The sequence below is a fragment of the Panicum virgatum genome, chromosome 6K (genome assembly GCF_016808335.1).
Source record: "Panicum virgatum strain AP13 chromosome 6K, P.virgatum_v5, whole genome shotgun sequence".
In the NCBI taxonomy this organism is placed as follows: Eukaryota; Viridiplantae; Streptophyta; class Magnoliopsida; order Poales; family Poaceae; genus Panicum; species Panicum virgatum.
In genome coordinates this window covers 4,104,123-4,120,206 of record NC_053141.1, presented here as the reverse complement: position 1 = coordinate 4,120,206, position 16,084 = coordinate 4,104,123, and the positions used below count along the sequence as shown (strand labels likewise).

Sequence of the window (16,084 nt, the reverse complement as noted above, 5' to 3'; positions counted from 1 at the left end):
AGCGACCCAGCCGCGGGAGGCCGACCTGCTCCGGAGCCCGAGGCAGTGGCCGGCGCGGCGCACGCCAACATCCCCCTCCCGTTCCCACCCTCCCTCTCTCCATTCCCAATCACGAGGCGCCGCCGCCCAGTGCTAGTGCAAACCCCCCACCCCCAGCGCGTCCACCACCGCCGCGCGAGCTCGCCCCCCGGCCCCCATGGAGAGGAACAATGATGGCGGGAGCGGGAAGCCGCCGCCGCCGCCGCCGGCGAAGAGCAAGCCGGCGTGGCGGGACGGCGCCGTCACCTACTTCCACCTCCTCTTCTACATCGTCATCTCCGGTGGCCAGATCTTCTTCAACAAGGCAAGCCCGAAGCACTCCCTCCCTCCCCAAATCCCCGCGCGCGCTCTCTCTCTCCCTCCCCCGGACGGCCTCCCTCCGCCTCGCGCTCGATTCGCCCGCCCGCCGTCCGCGGAAACGGGTCGGATTCCTGGGGGGTTTTGCGTAGACTAGCGTCGGCGAATCGGGGCGGGGCTCCGCGCTGGCCCGTCGCATGGGGCGAGAGAGCGATGTGCGTGCTCCGTGCTGCTGGAAGCCTGGAGGCCGAAATGCGCTCCGGTTGGGGGGATCTTCGGTGGACGCCGTGGAGTGAGCGCGCTGAGATTTGGGGACGGAACTGCTCGTGATCGTGGGCTGTAAGTTTGGCTTTGCTCCGGCGATGGATTCCCTCCGTGGCCCCTGTGTTCACCACCCCGAATCACTGTCTGCTTTCTGCAGGCCAGGGGACAGAATCGGAGTGTTTTTTTTTTTTGCTCATGTAGCTGTAGCTTTTCAGGATTCATTTCACTATCCAGTCCCATGACAAATTTGATTTTCCTTGGAGCCGATTTTATCCCACCCGTTTAGCTAGCCTTCAAACTGGGCTTTGTGAATGTCATGTCTCGGGGCAGATCCCCATCCGCACCGTCAGTTTCACTGTTCAGCAGCTTGAGATCCGGGGAAAGCTTCAGGCTCACATGGTTGCTTGCTTGGTTCCTTCGTTCGCACGGTGTGGATCTCCTTTTGGTTGGGGCGAGTTGACTTGCTCTCATGTGACAGCTCGTATCTGCTTCAATAATGAGGAAAATATTTCTGTTTTTTTTTCCTTGCTAAAGTTTGCTGAAACATGTGGCAATTAGTCAATTGTAGTGCAGTGTGCCTGTAGGGGATATAGAGGTCCTTTTTGATACCATGACTTGTTCTGCTGGCAATTTTGAAGAATCCTTTTCCCACTGAGGCAGTGACCAGGTTCCTCCTGCCATTGCTTTTCTTGTGGTAGGTGGTTTAAGAACATTTCTACTTGTGATTTCCTTGACTCGAAGGCCTGTTCTGGCAGATAGACCATTTGATCGAAACTCATCACCTGGGCTGTGGGCACTTGTCCATGGATACTTCTTTCTTCTGATCAATTGGATAAGCTCTATTAGATCACCCCATAGAAAATTAGAAATCAACAATTTCTACATTTTCCATTGGCTCTCATTTCCGTACAAACAAGACTAAGAATGCATTGTAAAGCTGACATGAGGGTAGATTTGAACTAGTTGTGGTTTTATTGGATGATTAATCATCATCAGTTAGGCCTCTTGGTGCCTTGGTTCTTTTTTACTTCACATTGTAAAGCAAGATTCTGCAAAATTACTTTTAGTTGGTTGGAATATTAGTAGTTTTGGTGTAGGAGCAAATTATCATGCACTAATGGATATCCCTTACGCAAGTCACAATAAGTCGCATGAAACATCATTCATTTGATGAATTTAAACTTTTTTATTTATTATGGCATTGAACACCCTTTCAACCTTATTAACTGTCAAGTACTTTGTTTTTGCTTGATGCAGTGGGTTTTATCCTCAAAAGAGATCAACTTCCCCTATCCAGTGGCACTGACTCTGCTGCACATGGTCTTCTCATCTGTAGTGTGCTTTGCAATTACGAAAGTTTTCAAGGTACTTATTCATGCACTTATAATGGCACATACTTTGCTTGCTGTATTACTAGTTAGATGTGTAACAATGGAGACTTCCTGTGGTTCCATTTGCTCCCCTGGTATATTCTATAGATCTGGGCAAACGCTTACTATTTCCTTTTGTCTTGCTGATGTTTCTCAGATCATAAAGATTGAGGAGGGAATGACTACAGATATGTGAGTCTCGGCTCACTCTAATTTCTTAGAAATATAAACTACTTTCTTACTCATAAATTTTCTGCAGAATGATTTAATTACCTATTCAACCATGTGCAGACGCATTCATACATGTCTTATATTCTAATGTTGAAATTTAAGCTCTTAAAGAAACACCAGTTTTAATTTAAATATGGAAACGATGAGAATATTATTTTCCTGTGCTGTCCTGATTTTATTGTTTTGTTCACACTATGTGCTGGAATTGCACTATTTTTTTCCTTACCAGTTCACATGAACTTTCAGATATATCAGTTCGGTTATTCCAATTGGAGCAATGTTCGCAATGACACTCTGGCTAGGGAACAGTGCATACCTCTACATATCTGTTGCATTTGCACAGATGTTAAAGGCAATAAGTATGTGTGCTTCTCTGTTTTTTGATAGAGATGGACAAGCATAGGCTTTCGCTAATTGTATACATGTTGCTCATTTACTCTTTACTGAACACACAGTGCCTGTAGCCGTGTTTCTCCTTGGAGCAGCATTCGGTCTAGAAGAAATGAGCTATAAAATGCTTTCTATCATGTCTGTCATCAGCGTCGGAGTTATTGTGGCTTCTGTTGGTGAAATTACAATTAGTTGGGTTGGAGTGGTTTACCAGATGGGTGGAGTTGTTGCAGAAGCCTTAAGACTTATCTTCATTGAGATATTTCTGAAGAAAAAGGGTGTCAAGCTGAACTTGATATCCATGATGTATTATGTCAGCCCTTGCAGGTATGTTGCCCATTCGCCCTTCTGATCAATAAACTCAACTTAATCTATGACTTTTCCTGCAGTGCTGTGTGCCTCTTTATTCCCTGGTTGTTCTTAGAGAAGCCAAAGATGGATGATAGTATTTCGTGGAACTTCCCGCCATTCACATTGTTCTTAAACTGCCTGTGCACTTTCGTACTCAATATGTCAGTTTTCCTTGTGATATCTCGGACTAGTGCACTGACAGCTCGTGTGACTGGAGTTGTGAGGGATTGGTCTGTTGTTCTTCTGTCAGCTGCCATCTTTGCTGACACACAGCTTACCTTCATAAACATAATTGGTTATGCCATAGGTATTCTACTGATGAATCTGAATTATTGAACTTCATAATTGATATTTTTTTGTATCTATTTGGTAACATTTTTACTTGGAATCCTGCATCCTGCAGCCATAGCAGGTGTTGTTTCATATAACAATCACAAGCTCAAGGTGAAACCTCAAGCAAACCCACAGCAGGGTGATGAGAACAAGGTAAACCAAGGAAACCCTCGAGATGTGGAGATATCAATAAACTCCACAAAAGAAGCTTCATAGCACCAAAAGTAGTGAGATTTTGAAACAGTTTTCTTTTTCAGAAGGTAATATAAATTATTGATGTTGCTACTTCACCAAGCACACATGTTATCCACAAAATTTGCTGATATGATGTTTGCATTTACTTGTGATCCAGGAGAATTGCGCTCTCGCTTTTGTTGGGTTGGCCAGATCTCCCTTGGACTATACATTCTTTTTTCTTCCCGCCGATCATCAGGGAAGACATTTTGTACAATGATATGCTCAAGAAGTCAAGATAACACACTCCCATCGCAATTGTACTATTGTTACTCAAAACGGTGGGAGCATGCCATACAGATGAAAATTAGGCCATGTAAATTTGTCGTATTTTTTGAACTGCTGTAGCAACACATCAGGTGCTCCTAAAGTGGCAGCCTTGAATCCCTGTTTGTACTTGATTGACTGGGGATCATGGGAACTAATATGTTACCTGTATATGAAGTATGCTTGCAACTCGCAATGACAATGTAATTTTGGCAGATCAAAGAATGTGAAATGTTGATAGGTTGTTTGAAGCATTTTCTTCCTGCTAAGTATGTAACAGTTCTCGAATGTTGGTAGTTTGTTTGAATTCTTTCTGCTAAATCAGTATTAGATGTCAGCTACTGCAAGTAACAATTTGCAACCCAAAGATTAAAATAAAAGTGCTCTAAATACAAAAACACAAGTAAAATAATGACTAAAATACCCTGGCCCCACTGGCCATTGGGTTCGTTTGGGTTGTGCCCGACCGTCTCTGGCCTTTCCCATCCCGAGCGGCGGCTGCGGCGGCGCAAGAGGCTGCCGCGGCCAGACCTACGGCGGCGGTGGCGGGCCTCGCCGGCCATCCTCCGCGATCGAGGTTCGTTCTCAGCGCAGCTTGTTTGAGGGGAAATCGGCATGGAAGAGATGGATCGCCCAGAAGGTTCCGTTCCCGAGCGCGGAGAAGAGCAGCCGGAGGCGCCCCTGCCGCTGCCGCCCGCCTTCCTCGAGTTCCTCAGCGAGAACGGCCTGGACCCAGCGGTGTACTCCACGGCGGCCACCATCCCGCGCTACATAAGGTGAGGGGGCTCGGCGGGTCAGCCCAACGGCAACATTGACAACATCCTTGCTGCACTGCATCTGTGCCTGTGGCTGGTTGCAGACCTACCTCTTTGTCTGCTTACTGTCTCGCATTATGCCTGCTTGTTTATTTGCTGCTGCAAGTGGGTGAAAGAGGGATACTTTTGTTCTGATGACAAGGCTAAAGCCAGGCATGGAGTCCCAGATAGCGGAGATCGAAGGCGAGTTGAAGTGCGGTCTCGAGAAGGTTTCATGGCTGCCAGGATTCTACGCGATCCCGCCCGAAGTTCAGATTGCCGGCACCAAGGCTTATCAGCAAGGGAAGGTGAGAAGGAAGTTATGAATTTTCAGGTGTCCTGTTTAAATGCCAGCATGACACATTGTTTTATTATACATCTTTAATCAACTTCAGCACACTAGTACAAGTTGATACTTGATAGTACCCGTCGCATGGTGGCATATGTAAATTGTACACCTATATAAATGGTACTTGTATGTGTATTTTTTGAAAGAAATATGTTATAGACATCGAAATAACTAAATCGGCAAATGAGATACACTGCCTTCCAATTCCTATGGACGGGGTGCAGGTAGAACTTATGCTGAATGTTCAATAAATAGAGAGAGTACTTCCTTTATAGGCACCTAAAGTTTAGAGGATTTACTCCAGGTTGCAATTTGAGGCAGAAGCTGGAATTGCCCAAGGCAAACTTGCCATATTGTCATGTTTTTCTTTTATTCTGTTTGCTTCAAGCTAAGCATATCTTCAATGCATTGCAGATCTATGGAATCGATGCAGCTTCTGGAGCTGCTATATTAGCACTTGACGTTCAACCAGGAGACCATGTTCTCGATCTCTGTGCTGCCCCAGGTAATTATTTCTACTTTAATTTGTTTTGTGTATATTGCATTTTTCATTAACTGCATTGGTATTGCAGTATAGACAAACTGGTTTTATGCATAACAATTACCATAAGACTATAAAAGAATGAGGTCATTACCAGACTGCTTAATCTTTGGTGGGGAACTATTTGTCCCAGTTGTATTTATTTGACCACAAGTTCCACTTGTATGAATCATTTGCTTCTATCCTTTCATTCTAACACCATGGTCTCCAGTGTCTGGGATATAGTTATGCCTCTGTCCTACGACATGGCGCGAGGCCTTACAATTTACATGTAGTGTTTGTTTTTCCCAGTATGTGTGCACGTGTTGTATACTGAATTTATTTTGTCAGATGTAACCCCAAATATAGGGTGGTCACCCATGAGACATGGCACTAGCTGCACTAAGCAGTCTTTCTCAAATACTTTTTCTAATAGATTAACTGTTAATAGATTATCTATTCCATTTAAAAGACTGCTAGATTAGTAAGTTCTACATCCTAGTGGCACCCAGTTGCATTCCTATTGTTTTTGGACTAGTACAGTCTCAAGCTCAGTAAACATGTCTAATCGTAATTTTTAGATGGGATTATCTTGCTGTTAGTCTTGTAGTTTGTGTTAGATCTTTCCTTGTTTGTGGTATTTTCACCATGCTGACGATGCCAATATATGATATGCAAGGTGCAAAACTTTGCATGCTTGCAGATATGCTTGGAAGCACGGGTTCTCTGACTGGCATTGATGTTGCAAAGCACCGTCTTTCAGCCTGTCGTACAATGTTGCAGAAGTATTCTCTTGGTGACCGTACTCGCCTCTTTGTTGCTGATGGAACTTTGTTTTCCATTTTGCCTGTGAACTCTAACCTGCGAAGAATGGAAGGTCTGGTTTTAAAGAACTCTTGCTCTTTTTATGTTTTTCTTGTGTTTGGAACACACGAAAGGATATTTCATTGTTGGTTGATACATCTTCACGATATCTGCCACAGGATCAATTGACCTTGAAGAAAGTGGAAGTACATTCTCAGAATGGACTTCAAGGAGGACATGGAAGGATCGACAGAAGGCTAAGAAAGCAAATGCAACTGGTTCACAACATCTACTGGCACCTTCAGAACCTGAACTAATATACTATGGTAAACATTCAGGATTGGTTGGACTGCGTAAATCTGATGTTCTTTGTCCAGCAGTTAATGATGAAGCCTGTACATCTGGCTATGATAAGGTATTGTATTGTAACCTCATAGCATCTTTGGTTTGGGTTATATTACATATTACTAGGTGTTATTGGATCTATGTAATTATTTTGTGACTTCAACTAATGGACTATAACATGATTTGAAGTGGAAATCGTTTGTGATTTAGTAGCACTCAAATTAATATCTTCATCTGCTGAAGGGAAAAATATCTTTTGTGATAATAATAAAAATATTAGAGTATCCTGTAGCTACTATTCTTCATAACTAGAAATAAGAAATAACATGCTGAAACTGGAAATTTGAAGCTCTCATAGCCAAATGTGCATTATCTCACTTCATTTGGATGAAATATATGCAGGTCCTAGTGGATGCAGAGTGTACTCATGATGGATCCATAAAACACATCCAGAAATTTGAGTTCTGGGGATGGAAAACTTTAGATCGCCGTGTACTCGATGCTGAAAGAACTGATAACCTGCTTCAGCTTCAGGTACCTTTTTCATTGATATTAGCATGGTTGGTTGGCACCTGATCCAGGCATCCTGTTAACTATATTTTACATCCAATAGATATCTTAGTATGTGCTTGCTATGAAGTTTCTGTTCCATCACTCTGGAATTGATGCTGTATATACTCAGCAGATAGTTTGATAAACTTCATTTGTATGCAGTTAAATCTTCTCTCCAATGGTTTTAGATTGTTGAAAACTGGTGGATCCCTTGTATATAGTACTTGCAGGTGAGTAATCTCTTCCACTATCAGTGCAACAGTTGATGCCTCTATCCCATCATGGAAGTATAGTCTTACATTTTTTGGGAATCTTGGAACATATTTGTAACTCCTAGAAGTAATTTAGAAAAAAACAATAATTATTCTGGGAATTTGGTCTTATTGGATTCCGACCTTGAAACATTATATATTTCAGTTTCATCAAATTTGTATCTTCTTTTGCATTTTCATGTCATATGTGTAACAACTTCTGCTTCTGCCTTCATATAGTTTGACAGTTGCACAAAATGAGAACGTGGTTCAGCAATTCCTTTCAACACAGCCTTCAGCTGGTAAGAACTACATTGCTCGCTTCAATAATTTCATTATTGTAAGCAATGTAGATTGCAGGGAATGAATGGATTGATTGATAGAGATGCACAAGGGTGTACATATATAGGCGGGATACCCTAGATGGTTTATAGAAACACCACCATCAGGGGGATCCCGACGCCATCTACCAAACAAGGAGGGGGCGGCGCCCCCAGCCAGGGAGGCTGGGCGCCGGCCACCCAAGGCTCAATGGGCCAGTTACTCATAACCCTAATTGCCTTGCTAACACGCCCCCGCAGTCTGATCATCGAAGCCCTGAACGTTCAGACTGGACATGAACTCCTGAAACAGAGAAGTAGGTAACCCCTTGGTGAAGATGTCGGCGTACTGTGCAGACGTCGGGACGTGCATGACACGGACATCACCAAGAGCAACGCGCTCCCGCACGAAGTGAAGATCGATCTCGATGTGCTTGGTGCTATGATGCTGGACGGGGTTGAAGGACATGTAGACAGCGCTGATATTATCACAATATAGCAGCGAGGCGTGAAGGCGCATGAAGCTCCAGCAGAAGTTGGCGCAACCAGGTGGCCTCGGCCACGCCATTGGCCACGGCACGGTACTCAGCCTCCGCACTGGAACGGGAGACCGTGTTATGCCGCTTGGAGGATCCGGAGACCAGGTTGTCTCCGAGGAAGACCGCATAGCCGGAGGTGGAGCGCCTGGTGTCGGGGCAGCCAGCCCAATCAGCGTCGGATTACACTGTCAAGTTAGAACTCTGAGAAGGCTGAAGCAGAAGACCCATATGCAGCGTGCCACGTACATAGCGCAGAATGCGCTTGAGGGCAGCAAGATGCGGCTCCCGAGGATCATGCATGAAGAGACAGACCTGCTGAACGGCATATGCGAGATCCGGACGGGTGAAGGTCAGCCACTAAAGAGCTCCTGCGAGGCTGCGATAATCCGAAGGATTCTGGACGGGCGGCCCATCTGCTGACAGCTTCGGATTAATGTCGACAGGAGTAGTGCACGGCTTGCACTCAGCCATGCCTGTGCGCTCCAGAAGGTCCACCATATACTGGCGCTTAGAAAGGAATAGGCCAGTGCCACGGCGCTGCACATGCATTCCCAGGAAGTGATGGAGCTCACCGAGATCCTTCATAGCGAACTCAGACTGCAGCGAAGTGATGGTGCGCTGAAGGAGTCCGACAGAAGAGGCCGTGAGCACAATGTCGTCGACGTAGAGCAGCAGGTAGATCATATCATCGCCGCGACGGAAGACGAACAGGGAGGTGTCCGACTTGGCCTCCGTGAATTCCAGGGACAACAGGTATGCAGCAAATCGGCTGTACCAGGCACGGGGCGCCTGCTTAAGTCCATAGAGGGACTTGTTCAGGCGGCAGACGTGGTCAGGATGAGCTGTATCCTCGAAGCCGGCAGGCTGAGCATAGTAAACTGTCTCAGAGAGAGTCCCGTGCAGGAAGGCGTTCTTCACGTCCAGTTGATGAACAGGCCAGCCGCGAGAGAGTGCCAGAGAGAGCACGGTGCGAACTGTGGCCGGCTTGACAACTGGACTGAAGGTCTCGTCAAAGTCCACGCCTGGGCGCTGGGTGAAGCCGCGAAGGACCCAGCGCGCCTTGTACCGCTCCAGAGTTCCATCAGCATGGAACTTGTGCTTGAAGATCCATTTGCCGGTGACGATGTTGGCGCGAGGCGGGCGAGGAACAAGATCCCAAGTCTCGTTTGCGAGCAGAGCATTGTGCTCGGCTTCCATAGCAACCCGCCAATTGGGATCGGTGAGGGCGCTGCGGAAGGTCTTCGGAATCGGCGAAAGTGGAGCTGCGTGGTAGAGCGCCGGCTGGCGGAAGCCGGACTTCGCCCTAGTGGTCATGCCGTGCTGGTTCACCAAGGGGGGAACGGGCACGGCTCCCATGGGCAAGGGAGGAGGACCAGCAGGGGGCTGCTGTCGCCGAACGTAGACGTGCTGGAAGGCGGAGAGCGGTCGGTGAAGAGCAGCCGAGCCAGCAGGCTGTGGCTGCTGGCCGGGTGACGGAATGGCCGGCCAGGGCTAACTGGACGGCGGAGTGGCTGGCTAAGGCCGACCAGAGGCCGGCGGTGAGCCAGCCATGGCGACGGGCGACGAAGAAGGCCGGCTGGGGCCGGCAGCTGGCGTCGGAGTTCCGGTGGGAAGCCAGGAGGCGGCCCGGCCCGTCGGGGGAGAGCCGGGGCGCCTGCTGGGAACGTCGTCGGGGCGTCGGGGCCTGCGTGTGGCAGCGCGGGGACGCCGGAGGCCGCGTGTGGCAATGTGGGCGTTGTCGAGGCGCCGAAGGCCGCGCGTGGCAACGCGGCTGCACCGGGGGCCGCGTGTGGCAACGCAGCGGCGTCGTGGGGAGATCCTGTAGAGGAAACAAGAGGTGACGGTCCAATGGGGGCCGGCGCGTTAGTAGTAATATCATCCAGGAACTCAAAGTCTGCCTCGCTGAGAGGTCGGGATGGCCCAGCAAAGGGAAACGAGGCCTCGTCAAAGGACACATGACTAGAGATGATGACCCGATTCGTGGAGCGATCAAGGTAGCGGTATCCCTTGTGATGAGCAGAGTAGCCGAGAAAGACAGTGTAGAGCGCGGTGCAAGCTTATGCGCGGCTGTGGCAGCGAGGTTTGGGTAGCATGCACAACCAAAGACCCGAAGGTGGTCGTATGTAGGCAGGACCCTGTGAAGGGCGAAGTGCGGTGTAACGAACCCTAGGGTTTTGGTTGGGAGGATGTTGAGCAGGTACGTGGCCACGCCAAGAGCCTCAACCCAGTAAGATGGTGGCATGCTGGCTTGAAACAAGAGTGAGCAGATAATATCGTTAGTGGAACGAATAACGCGCTCAGCTTTACCATTCTTGGAGGAGGTGTAGGCAGGGCCGTCTCCAGAAATTTGGGGCCCCGGGGCGAAATTAAAATGGGGGCCCTAAATAGGGCTTCAATTTATATTGTTGCATGCAATATTTATAAATATTAAAGTTAAAAGAAATAAACATTGTATCGATCTCATATTCTACTAAAAGGCATCATTCATATAGTAAATTTTGGAACAATTTATATCATTGGAAATTCCGCAAATTGGTCTATAGGATATTTCTGAATGCTGACAATAGTTAGATGAACTACAGGGGCAATTATAGAAACTAATCAAGTGCTAAAACAATTGCTGAATTGTGTCATTGATTAATCGATCAAGTATCAACTCACTTAACCATGAATTTTTTTAAGTAAACTTACCATGAATCAGTAATGGTGTGTGTATTGCGTGATGCCTTGAGCCCTAGGAATCAAGAGAAGACGAGGAGTGGATAAAAAAGAGAGAGGAGCGGATTAACATAAATTACGCTAGACTGGATCGGAACTCAGGAGTTATGATTGACGCGGCACAGAAGCTCCGGTGACGGGCGGACTGGGTGACTCTCTAGGCGGGCCAAGGAGCAGGCATATGATTTTTTTTCTCTCCAATAAAACTAGCATGGCAGCACACACAACAACATTTAATTTGGGGGCCCCACATTTTAGGGGGCCCTGTGCAGCTGCCCAGCTCGCTCGCCCTCGTCGACGGCCTTGGGTGTAGGGGCACAACATCCGAAGATAGGCGCCATGGGTCAGGAAGAACGTGCGGGCGCTGGAGTTGTCGAACTCGCGGCCATTGTCGCACTGAACTGCCTTGATGGTGGCGCCGTACCGTGTGGTCACATGAACAAAGAAGTTAGCCAGGGTAGAAAACGTGTCAGATTTTAGGCGCAAAGGGAAAGTCCACAAGTAGTGCGAGCAATCGTCGAGAATGACCAAATAATATTTGTAACCTGAGACACTAGCAACTGGTGATGTCCAGAGGTCACAATGAATAAGATCGAAATTATTGGTCGCATGCGGAGTGGATGAAGTGAACGGTAACCGAACATGGCGACCGAGCTGACACGCATGACATAAAGATGTGCTAAGTTCTTTATTACATGAAGGTATGACATAAGATAACTTGGTCATGACTTCGTGACCGGGGTGACCAAGACGGCGGTGCCACGGCGATGGGGCGCCCACAACGAAAGCGGCGGCGGGAGGGAGGCGCAGAGGGTATAGTGGGCCAGCACTATTGCACCTGACGAGAACTCTTCGAGACTCCAGATCCTTCACAGAACAGCCAGCGGGATCAAATTCAACAGAACAATTGTTGTCAGAAGTAAATTGGCGCACAGAAATCAGGTTCTTAATAAGACTAGGTGAAACTAGAACATTATTAAGTGAAAAAGGGCCTGGAAGAGTGGCTGTGCCAGTAGAGGTAACCGGAAGTAATGAACCGTTACCGACAACAATGGATGAGGGATACCGCGAGATAAAATTATGAGTGAGATTGGAAGAATCGGAGGTCATGTGGGAGGTAGCACCTGAGTCGAAGAACCAGTCAGTGGTGGGGGGCTGGTTCAAGGAGACGGTGCTGAAGGCGGAGGCGAGCGATTGCTGATCCCATCCGGCTGGTGAGACGGCTGGAGCCTGGATGCCGAGCGGCCAAGGAAAGTACGCCATCTGGCCCTGCGCCGCCTGCGCCTGGGCAGCCTGCGCCTGCTGCACCGCATGTGCCTGGGCGGCTTGGAGGGCCTGCGCCTGCTGGGCCAGCAAGGCTTGCGCCTGGGCCTGCTGGACCAGCAGCGCTTGCTGCTGCTGCGGCGGTCGGGGCGAAGGGGAGCGGCGTCGAGGGCCACGGGCCGGGCCACATCTGAATGGCCCCGGCCCACGGGTGGAGGAAGGACGACCAGGTGGCGCCACCAGCATCGCCTGTGCTGGGCGCGGAGGCCGGCTTGCCGCCCCCGGACGATCCGCTGCCGGAGGACGACGACCGCTCGCCGGAGCGAGGCTTGCCGCCCCGTCGGCGGCGGTCCTTGGATCGCCCGCCGGAATTCCCGCCCCCAGAGTTGGAGCCCCGTTGCAGGAGGCCTGGGGGGCGAGTGCCTGACGAAGACGGCGGCGGCGCCCCGGATGGGGCGCCCTTCCCAGCGGCGAAGAGGGCCATGGGGGGAGTCGGCGCTTGATGCGTCATGGTGAGCTCCTCCAGGATCAGCTCGTCGACGGCGTCCTTGAACTCGGGGAAGGGGTGGCCGCGGCGAATGTGGCGGACAACGTCGCGGAAGCGCTCGTTGAGCCCTCAGAGAAGGTTGAGGGTCAGCGTGCGATCCGAGACGGGTTCCCCAAGATCCGCAAGCTGCTGCGCCATGTTCTTGAGGCGCCTACAAAAGTCCGTGATAGACAGATCACCTTGGACAAGATTGTGGAACTGGACGTCGAGGTGGAGGGCGCGGGTCTCCCGATTGCCGAGAAACTGGTCCTCTAGGGCGCACCAGACGGTACGGGCGGTGGCGACACGGTCGATCACCATCTCGACGAGGTCGGTGGAGATCGTGCCGGCGATCCAGGACTTGACAACGCAGTCCATGCGTGTCCAGTCCGGGAAGTCGGGCGCGGGAAGGTCGACGAGGACGTGACTCTCCGGCGAGTACTTGCCGATGACGAGGAGGATCTGATCGCGCCACCGGGTGTAGTTCCCGGTGTTGATGTCGAGGAGGACGTGGACGAGGCTCCGGATGTTTTGCACGCTGATGGCCTGAGCGTGCAGGTTAACGAGAGCGGCGGCTACATGGGCCAGGACTGCGTGATGAAGTGTGTTCCCGTCGGAGTCGACGGAGGCGGCGTCCTCCTCCTCCTCGTCGCGATCGGCGTCAGGGGCGCCCTTGGCGACGAGGGTCCGTTCCTTGGCCGCGCTGGCGAGGGCGTCGCTGGCGCGCTGGGCAGCGGGCCAGCGGCGTCGCGCTCCAGCGCGGCGGCGGCGGCCTCCTTCTCCGTGGCCTCGGCCCTGGCTAGGGCAGCCTCGCGCTCCTTCTGAGCAGCGGCAGCAGCCTCCTGCTTGGCTGCGGTGGCGGCGGGGTCGACGATGCGCGGGGAGGAAGGGGGGTCCCAACCATGGTGGATGCAGTGGCAGATCGCCAGCGCACAGGGTTGGGGGCGCAGCCGGAATGGCACGCTATGGCAGCGGAAGGAGCAGGGAAGAAACCCTAACTCGTGATACCATGTAAGCAATGTAGATTGCAGGGAATGAATGTATTGATTGATAGAGGTGCACAAGGGTGTGAGATACCCAAGATGGTTTATAGAAACACCATCATCAGGAGGATCCCGCCGCCATCTACCAAACAAGGAGGGGGCGGCGCCCCCAGCCAGGAGGCTGGGCGCCGGCCATCCAAGGCCCAATGGACCAGCTACTCATAACCCTAATTGTCTTGCTAACAATTATTATTAGTTTGCAGACTAGAAACTCTTTCTCATTTAGAGTTCCATGCTGTTTTATCGTTCCTAATTGAAACTTTGTAAATTGTGTTCAGTAAGGTTCAGTGGAACTTAGTGATATAAAACATGGCTAGTTACATTACAATTACAGACAAATCTAATGTCCAAAGTATTGTTTTTTTTCTTATGTCCTCATGGGGTTGGAGCAAAATCAGCCCAGTTCATGCTCAGGGTAGGTGACCATATCTGGTCAAGCAATGTCGTCCCAACTAACTATGGTGTTCCTTGGCCTGATCCTCTTGTAGCTTGCCTGGAGGAATAGACCAATGTGTAAATAGTTGTGTCCAGCATTTAACTGGACTTGTCTAGAGCAGATTTATCCCGAATGCATTGTGGCTTAAATGATGTTTGACTAATTGACTTATAGCTACATAGCAGTTAGGGTATATATTGTTTAATGTAGGCAAGATTCAATGTGTTAACTAATAGAATAAAACGATATTGTACCCTATACTGTAGAACCAATAAGCAAAAACTCAAGAATAAAATAAAAAGGGGAAGACTATAGATATTTTTTAACTACCGACAACTCTAAAAGTGCAAATGTTCTTAGGAAATTATGGAAATTGGAATGCAAATCAGCTTCTTTTTCTGGTATTGAAATTCTTTCACCACGAATCTGATCTTGAAATGTTCAAAACAAGGTCTCAGTAATTTTTGGTTGGTAGAGTATGAAAGTGCTTTATGTATCATGTGATATTTGTCTTCAATCATTCAAGTTGATGACAAACTTCATTGATAGCCTTTATGGGATATGCTGCTTGTTTTTCCAATATCCCCTGATGTCACGTCTACAACTTGCAGATTTACGAAAACTTGGTTTGGCGAATACTTGGCCCTGCAGAAGTGGTGGCATCCCCAAGACCTTGCGATTTGATCCTGTAACTTCGCAAACCAGTGGTCTTTTTGTTGCCAAGTTCAGTAAACTATCGACATAAAGCATTTTCTGGTTTATCTTCCTGTACCATCTATGTCCTACTTACTCCCCTTTTCACTTGAAACACTGGCTTTCCTTGCCAGCAACAAAAATGATAAAATAGTACAAGTTGGTTTTCATGCTTTCTTTTTTCTGAGATATTCATATTTAACGCATGCCTCTGATTATGAGTGTTATGAAGAAAATAGTTAATTAGTGATCAATTAGTGTAATTATTTATATAAATTCTGTAATCAGTAGGCAAATCCTACTTGGGGAACTTCCACCCCCCAAGGGTGCCTTGAAGGGGCCATCCCAAAGGGACATGTCCCTTGGGATGGTGTCTCTTGGTCTTGTATATAAATAACAATCAATCAATAGGAACAGAAGGATTCCTCTCCATTCAATTTCTCTTTCATTTTACTCTCAACACGTTATCACGCATGCTAGCCTCTCTGCTGAGAACTCGCCGAGTTCTTCCCAATCCCAAACACAGAGGCATGACGTCTTTACGCCCCTGGACATAGACAACTCGCCTACTCTGCACACACAGAAAGCAATGAGTACGGAACTCGGCGTCTTTCTGGGAAACGAAGCCACTGCAAGAGAGTCCTCGCCGGCGTTCCCCGCCAGAATTCCTGCAAGAAGGCGGCAACGAGACCAGAAAACGACTCGCCAAGAACGCAAAAGCAAGAAGGCCTCACGCTCCTTGGGTATGGACTCCACTGAGCTTCAATTTTTTGCACTTGGAGACGGTTTCCTCGTCTTCCCTCTCGTCGCCTGCAATGGTCGTCGCCATTGTGGCCGCCGTGGTGGCCGCTTCCGTGGTGGTTGCGGCCGCCGCTTCTCCAATGGCCACCCTCGCCATCGGAGTCCAGGCCGTCGGCCTGCCCCCATGGCGCCTCCACCAGGCCATCAGCCTGGTCCTTCGACAACCGCTGCAGCGGCTTCGAGCAGCACTAGCGACTCCTCCGAGCGCACAGGGACGGCGCCGCCGCCGTACATGACCGGCATCGTCGACGAGAGGAATGTCGTAGCGCCGACGCCGCCGACATCCGGCAATGCCGGTCTTGGCCTTCAGGCCGGCCCCTCCACCAACATCGGCGGCACCACCATGGCGTTGCA

General features: G+C 49.3%; 2 protein-coding genes across 5 annotated transcripts; both read left to right on the top strand.

Annotated features, from left to right (window-relative positions):
- Nucleotides 1-116: 116 nt before the first annotated feature.
- On the top strand, nucleotides 117-4,030 carry LOC120711328 (probable sugar phosphate/phosphate translocator At3g14410). 2 transcript variants are annotated; one of them, XM_039996813.1, is made up of 8 exons: nucleotides 117-343; nucleotides 1,858-1,965; nucleotides 2,128-2,162; nucleotides 2,448-2,560; nucleotides 2,657-2,918; nucleotides 2,981-3,249; nucleotides 3,346-3,534; nucleotides 3,626-4,030. In XM_039996813.1, exons 1-7 carry the CDS (start codon nucleotides 197-199, stop codon nucleotides 3,489-3,491), a joined length of 1,080 nt encoding a protein of 359 aa, XP_039852747.1. In that variant the 5' UTR covers nucleotides 117-196; the 3' UTR covers nucleotides 3,492-3,534; nucleotides 3,626-4,030. The 2 variants fall into 2 exon arrangements, with proteins under 2 accessions (XP_039852747.1, XP_039852748.1); XM_039996814.1 differs by lacking the exon at nucleotides 117-343 and having other exon boundaries at nucleotides 1,852-1,965; nucleotides 3,346-3,535; nucleotides 3,628-4,030.
- A 207-nt stretch (nucleotides 4,031-4,237) lies between these two features.
- On the top strand, nucleotides 4,238-15,116 carry LOC120711327 (ribosomal RNA small subunit methyltransferase B). 3 transcript variants are annotated; one of them, XM_039996809.1, is made up of 9 exons: nucleotides 4,238-4,552; nucleotides 4,734-4,878; nucleotides 5,334-5,424; nucleotides 6,119-6,316; nucleotides 6,423-6,658; nucleotides 6,991-7,122; nucleotides 7,303-7,370; nucleotides 7,632-7,693; nucleotides 14,848-15,116. In XM_039996809.1, exons 1-9 carry the CDS (start codon nucleotides 4,392-4,394, stop codon nucleotides 14,979-14,981), a joined length of 1,227 nt encoding a protein of 408 aa, XP_039852743.1. In that variant the 5' UTR covers nucleotides 4,238-4,391; the 3' UTR covers nucleotides 14,982-15,116. The 3 variants fall into 3 exon arrangements, with proteins under 3 accessions (XP_039852743.1, XP_039852745.1, XP_039852744.1); XM_039996811.1 differs by having other exon boundaries at nucleotides 4,411-4,552; nucleotides 4,745-4,878; XM_039996810.1 differs by having other exon boundaries at nucleotides 4,413-4,552; nucleotides 4,698-4,878.
- The last annotated feature ends 968 nt before the right edge of the window (nucleotides 15,117-16,084 follow it).

Coding starts and splice junctions, on each gene's coding strand:
- LOC120711328 (XM_039996813.1), top strand. CDS start 197: ATGGAGAGGAACAATGATGGCGGGAGCGGGAAGCCGCCGCCGCCGCCG. Junction 2,919..2,980: donor TATTATGTCAGCCCTTGCAG/GTATGTTGCCCA, acceptor CTTTTCCTGCAG/TGCTGTGTGCCTCTTTATTC. Junction 3,250..3,345: donor CATAATTGGTTATGCCATAG/GTATTCTACTGA, acceptor TGCATCCTGCAG/CCATAGCAGGTGTTGTTTCA.
- LOC120711327 (XM_039996809.1), top strand. CDS start 4,392: ATGGAAGAGATGGATCGCCCAGAAGGTTCCGTTCCCGAGCGCGGAGAA. Junction 4,553..4,733: donor ACCATCCCGCGCTACATAAG/GTGAGGGGGCTC, acceptor TCTGATGACAAG/GCTAAAGCCAGGCATGGAGT. Junction 7,123..7,302: donor ATAACCTGCTTCAGCTTCAG/GTACCTTTTTCA, acceptor ATTTGTATGCAG/TTAAATCTTCTCTCCAATGG.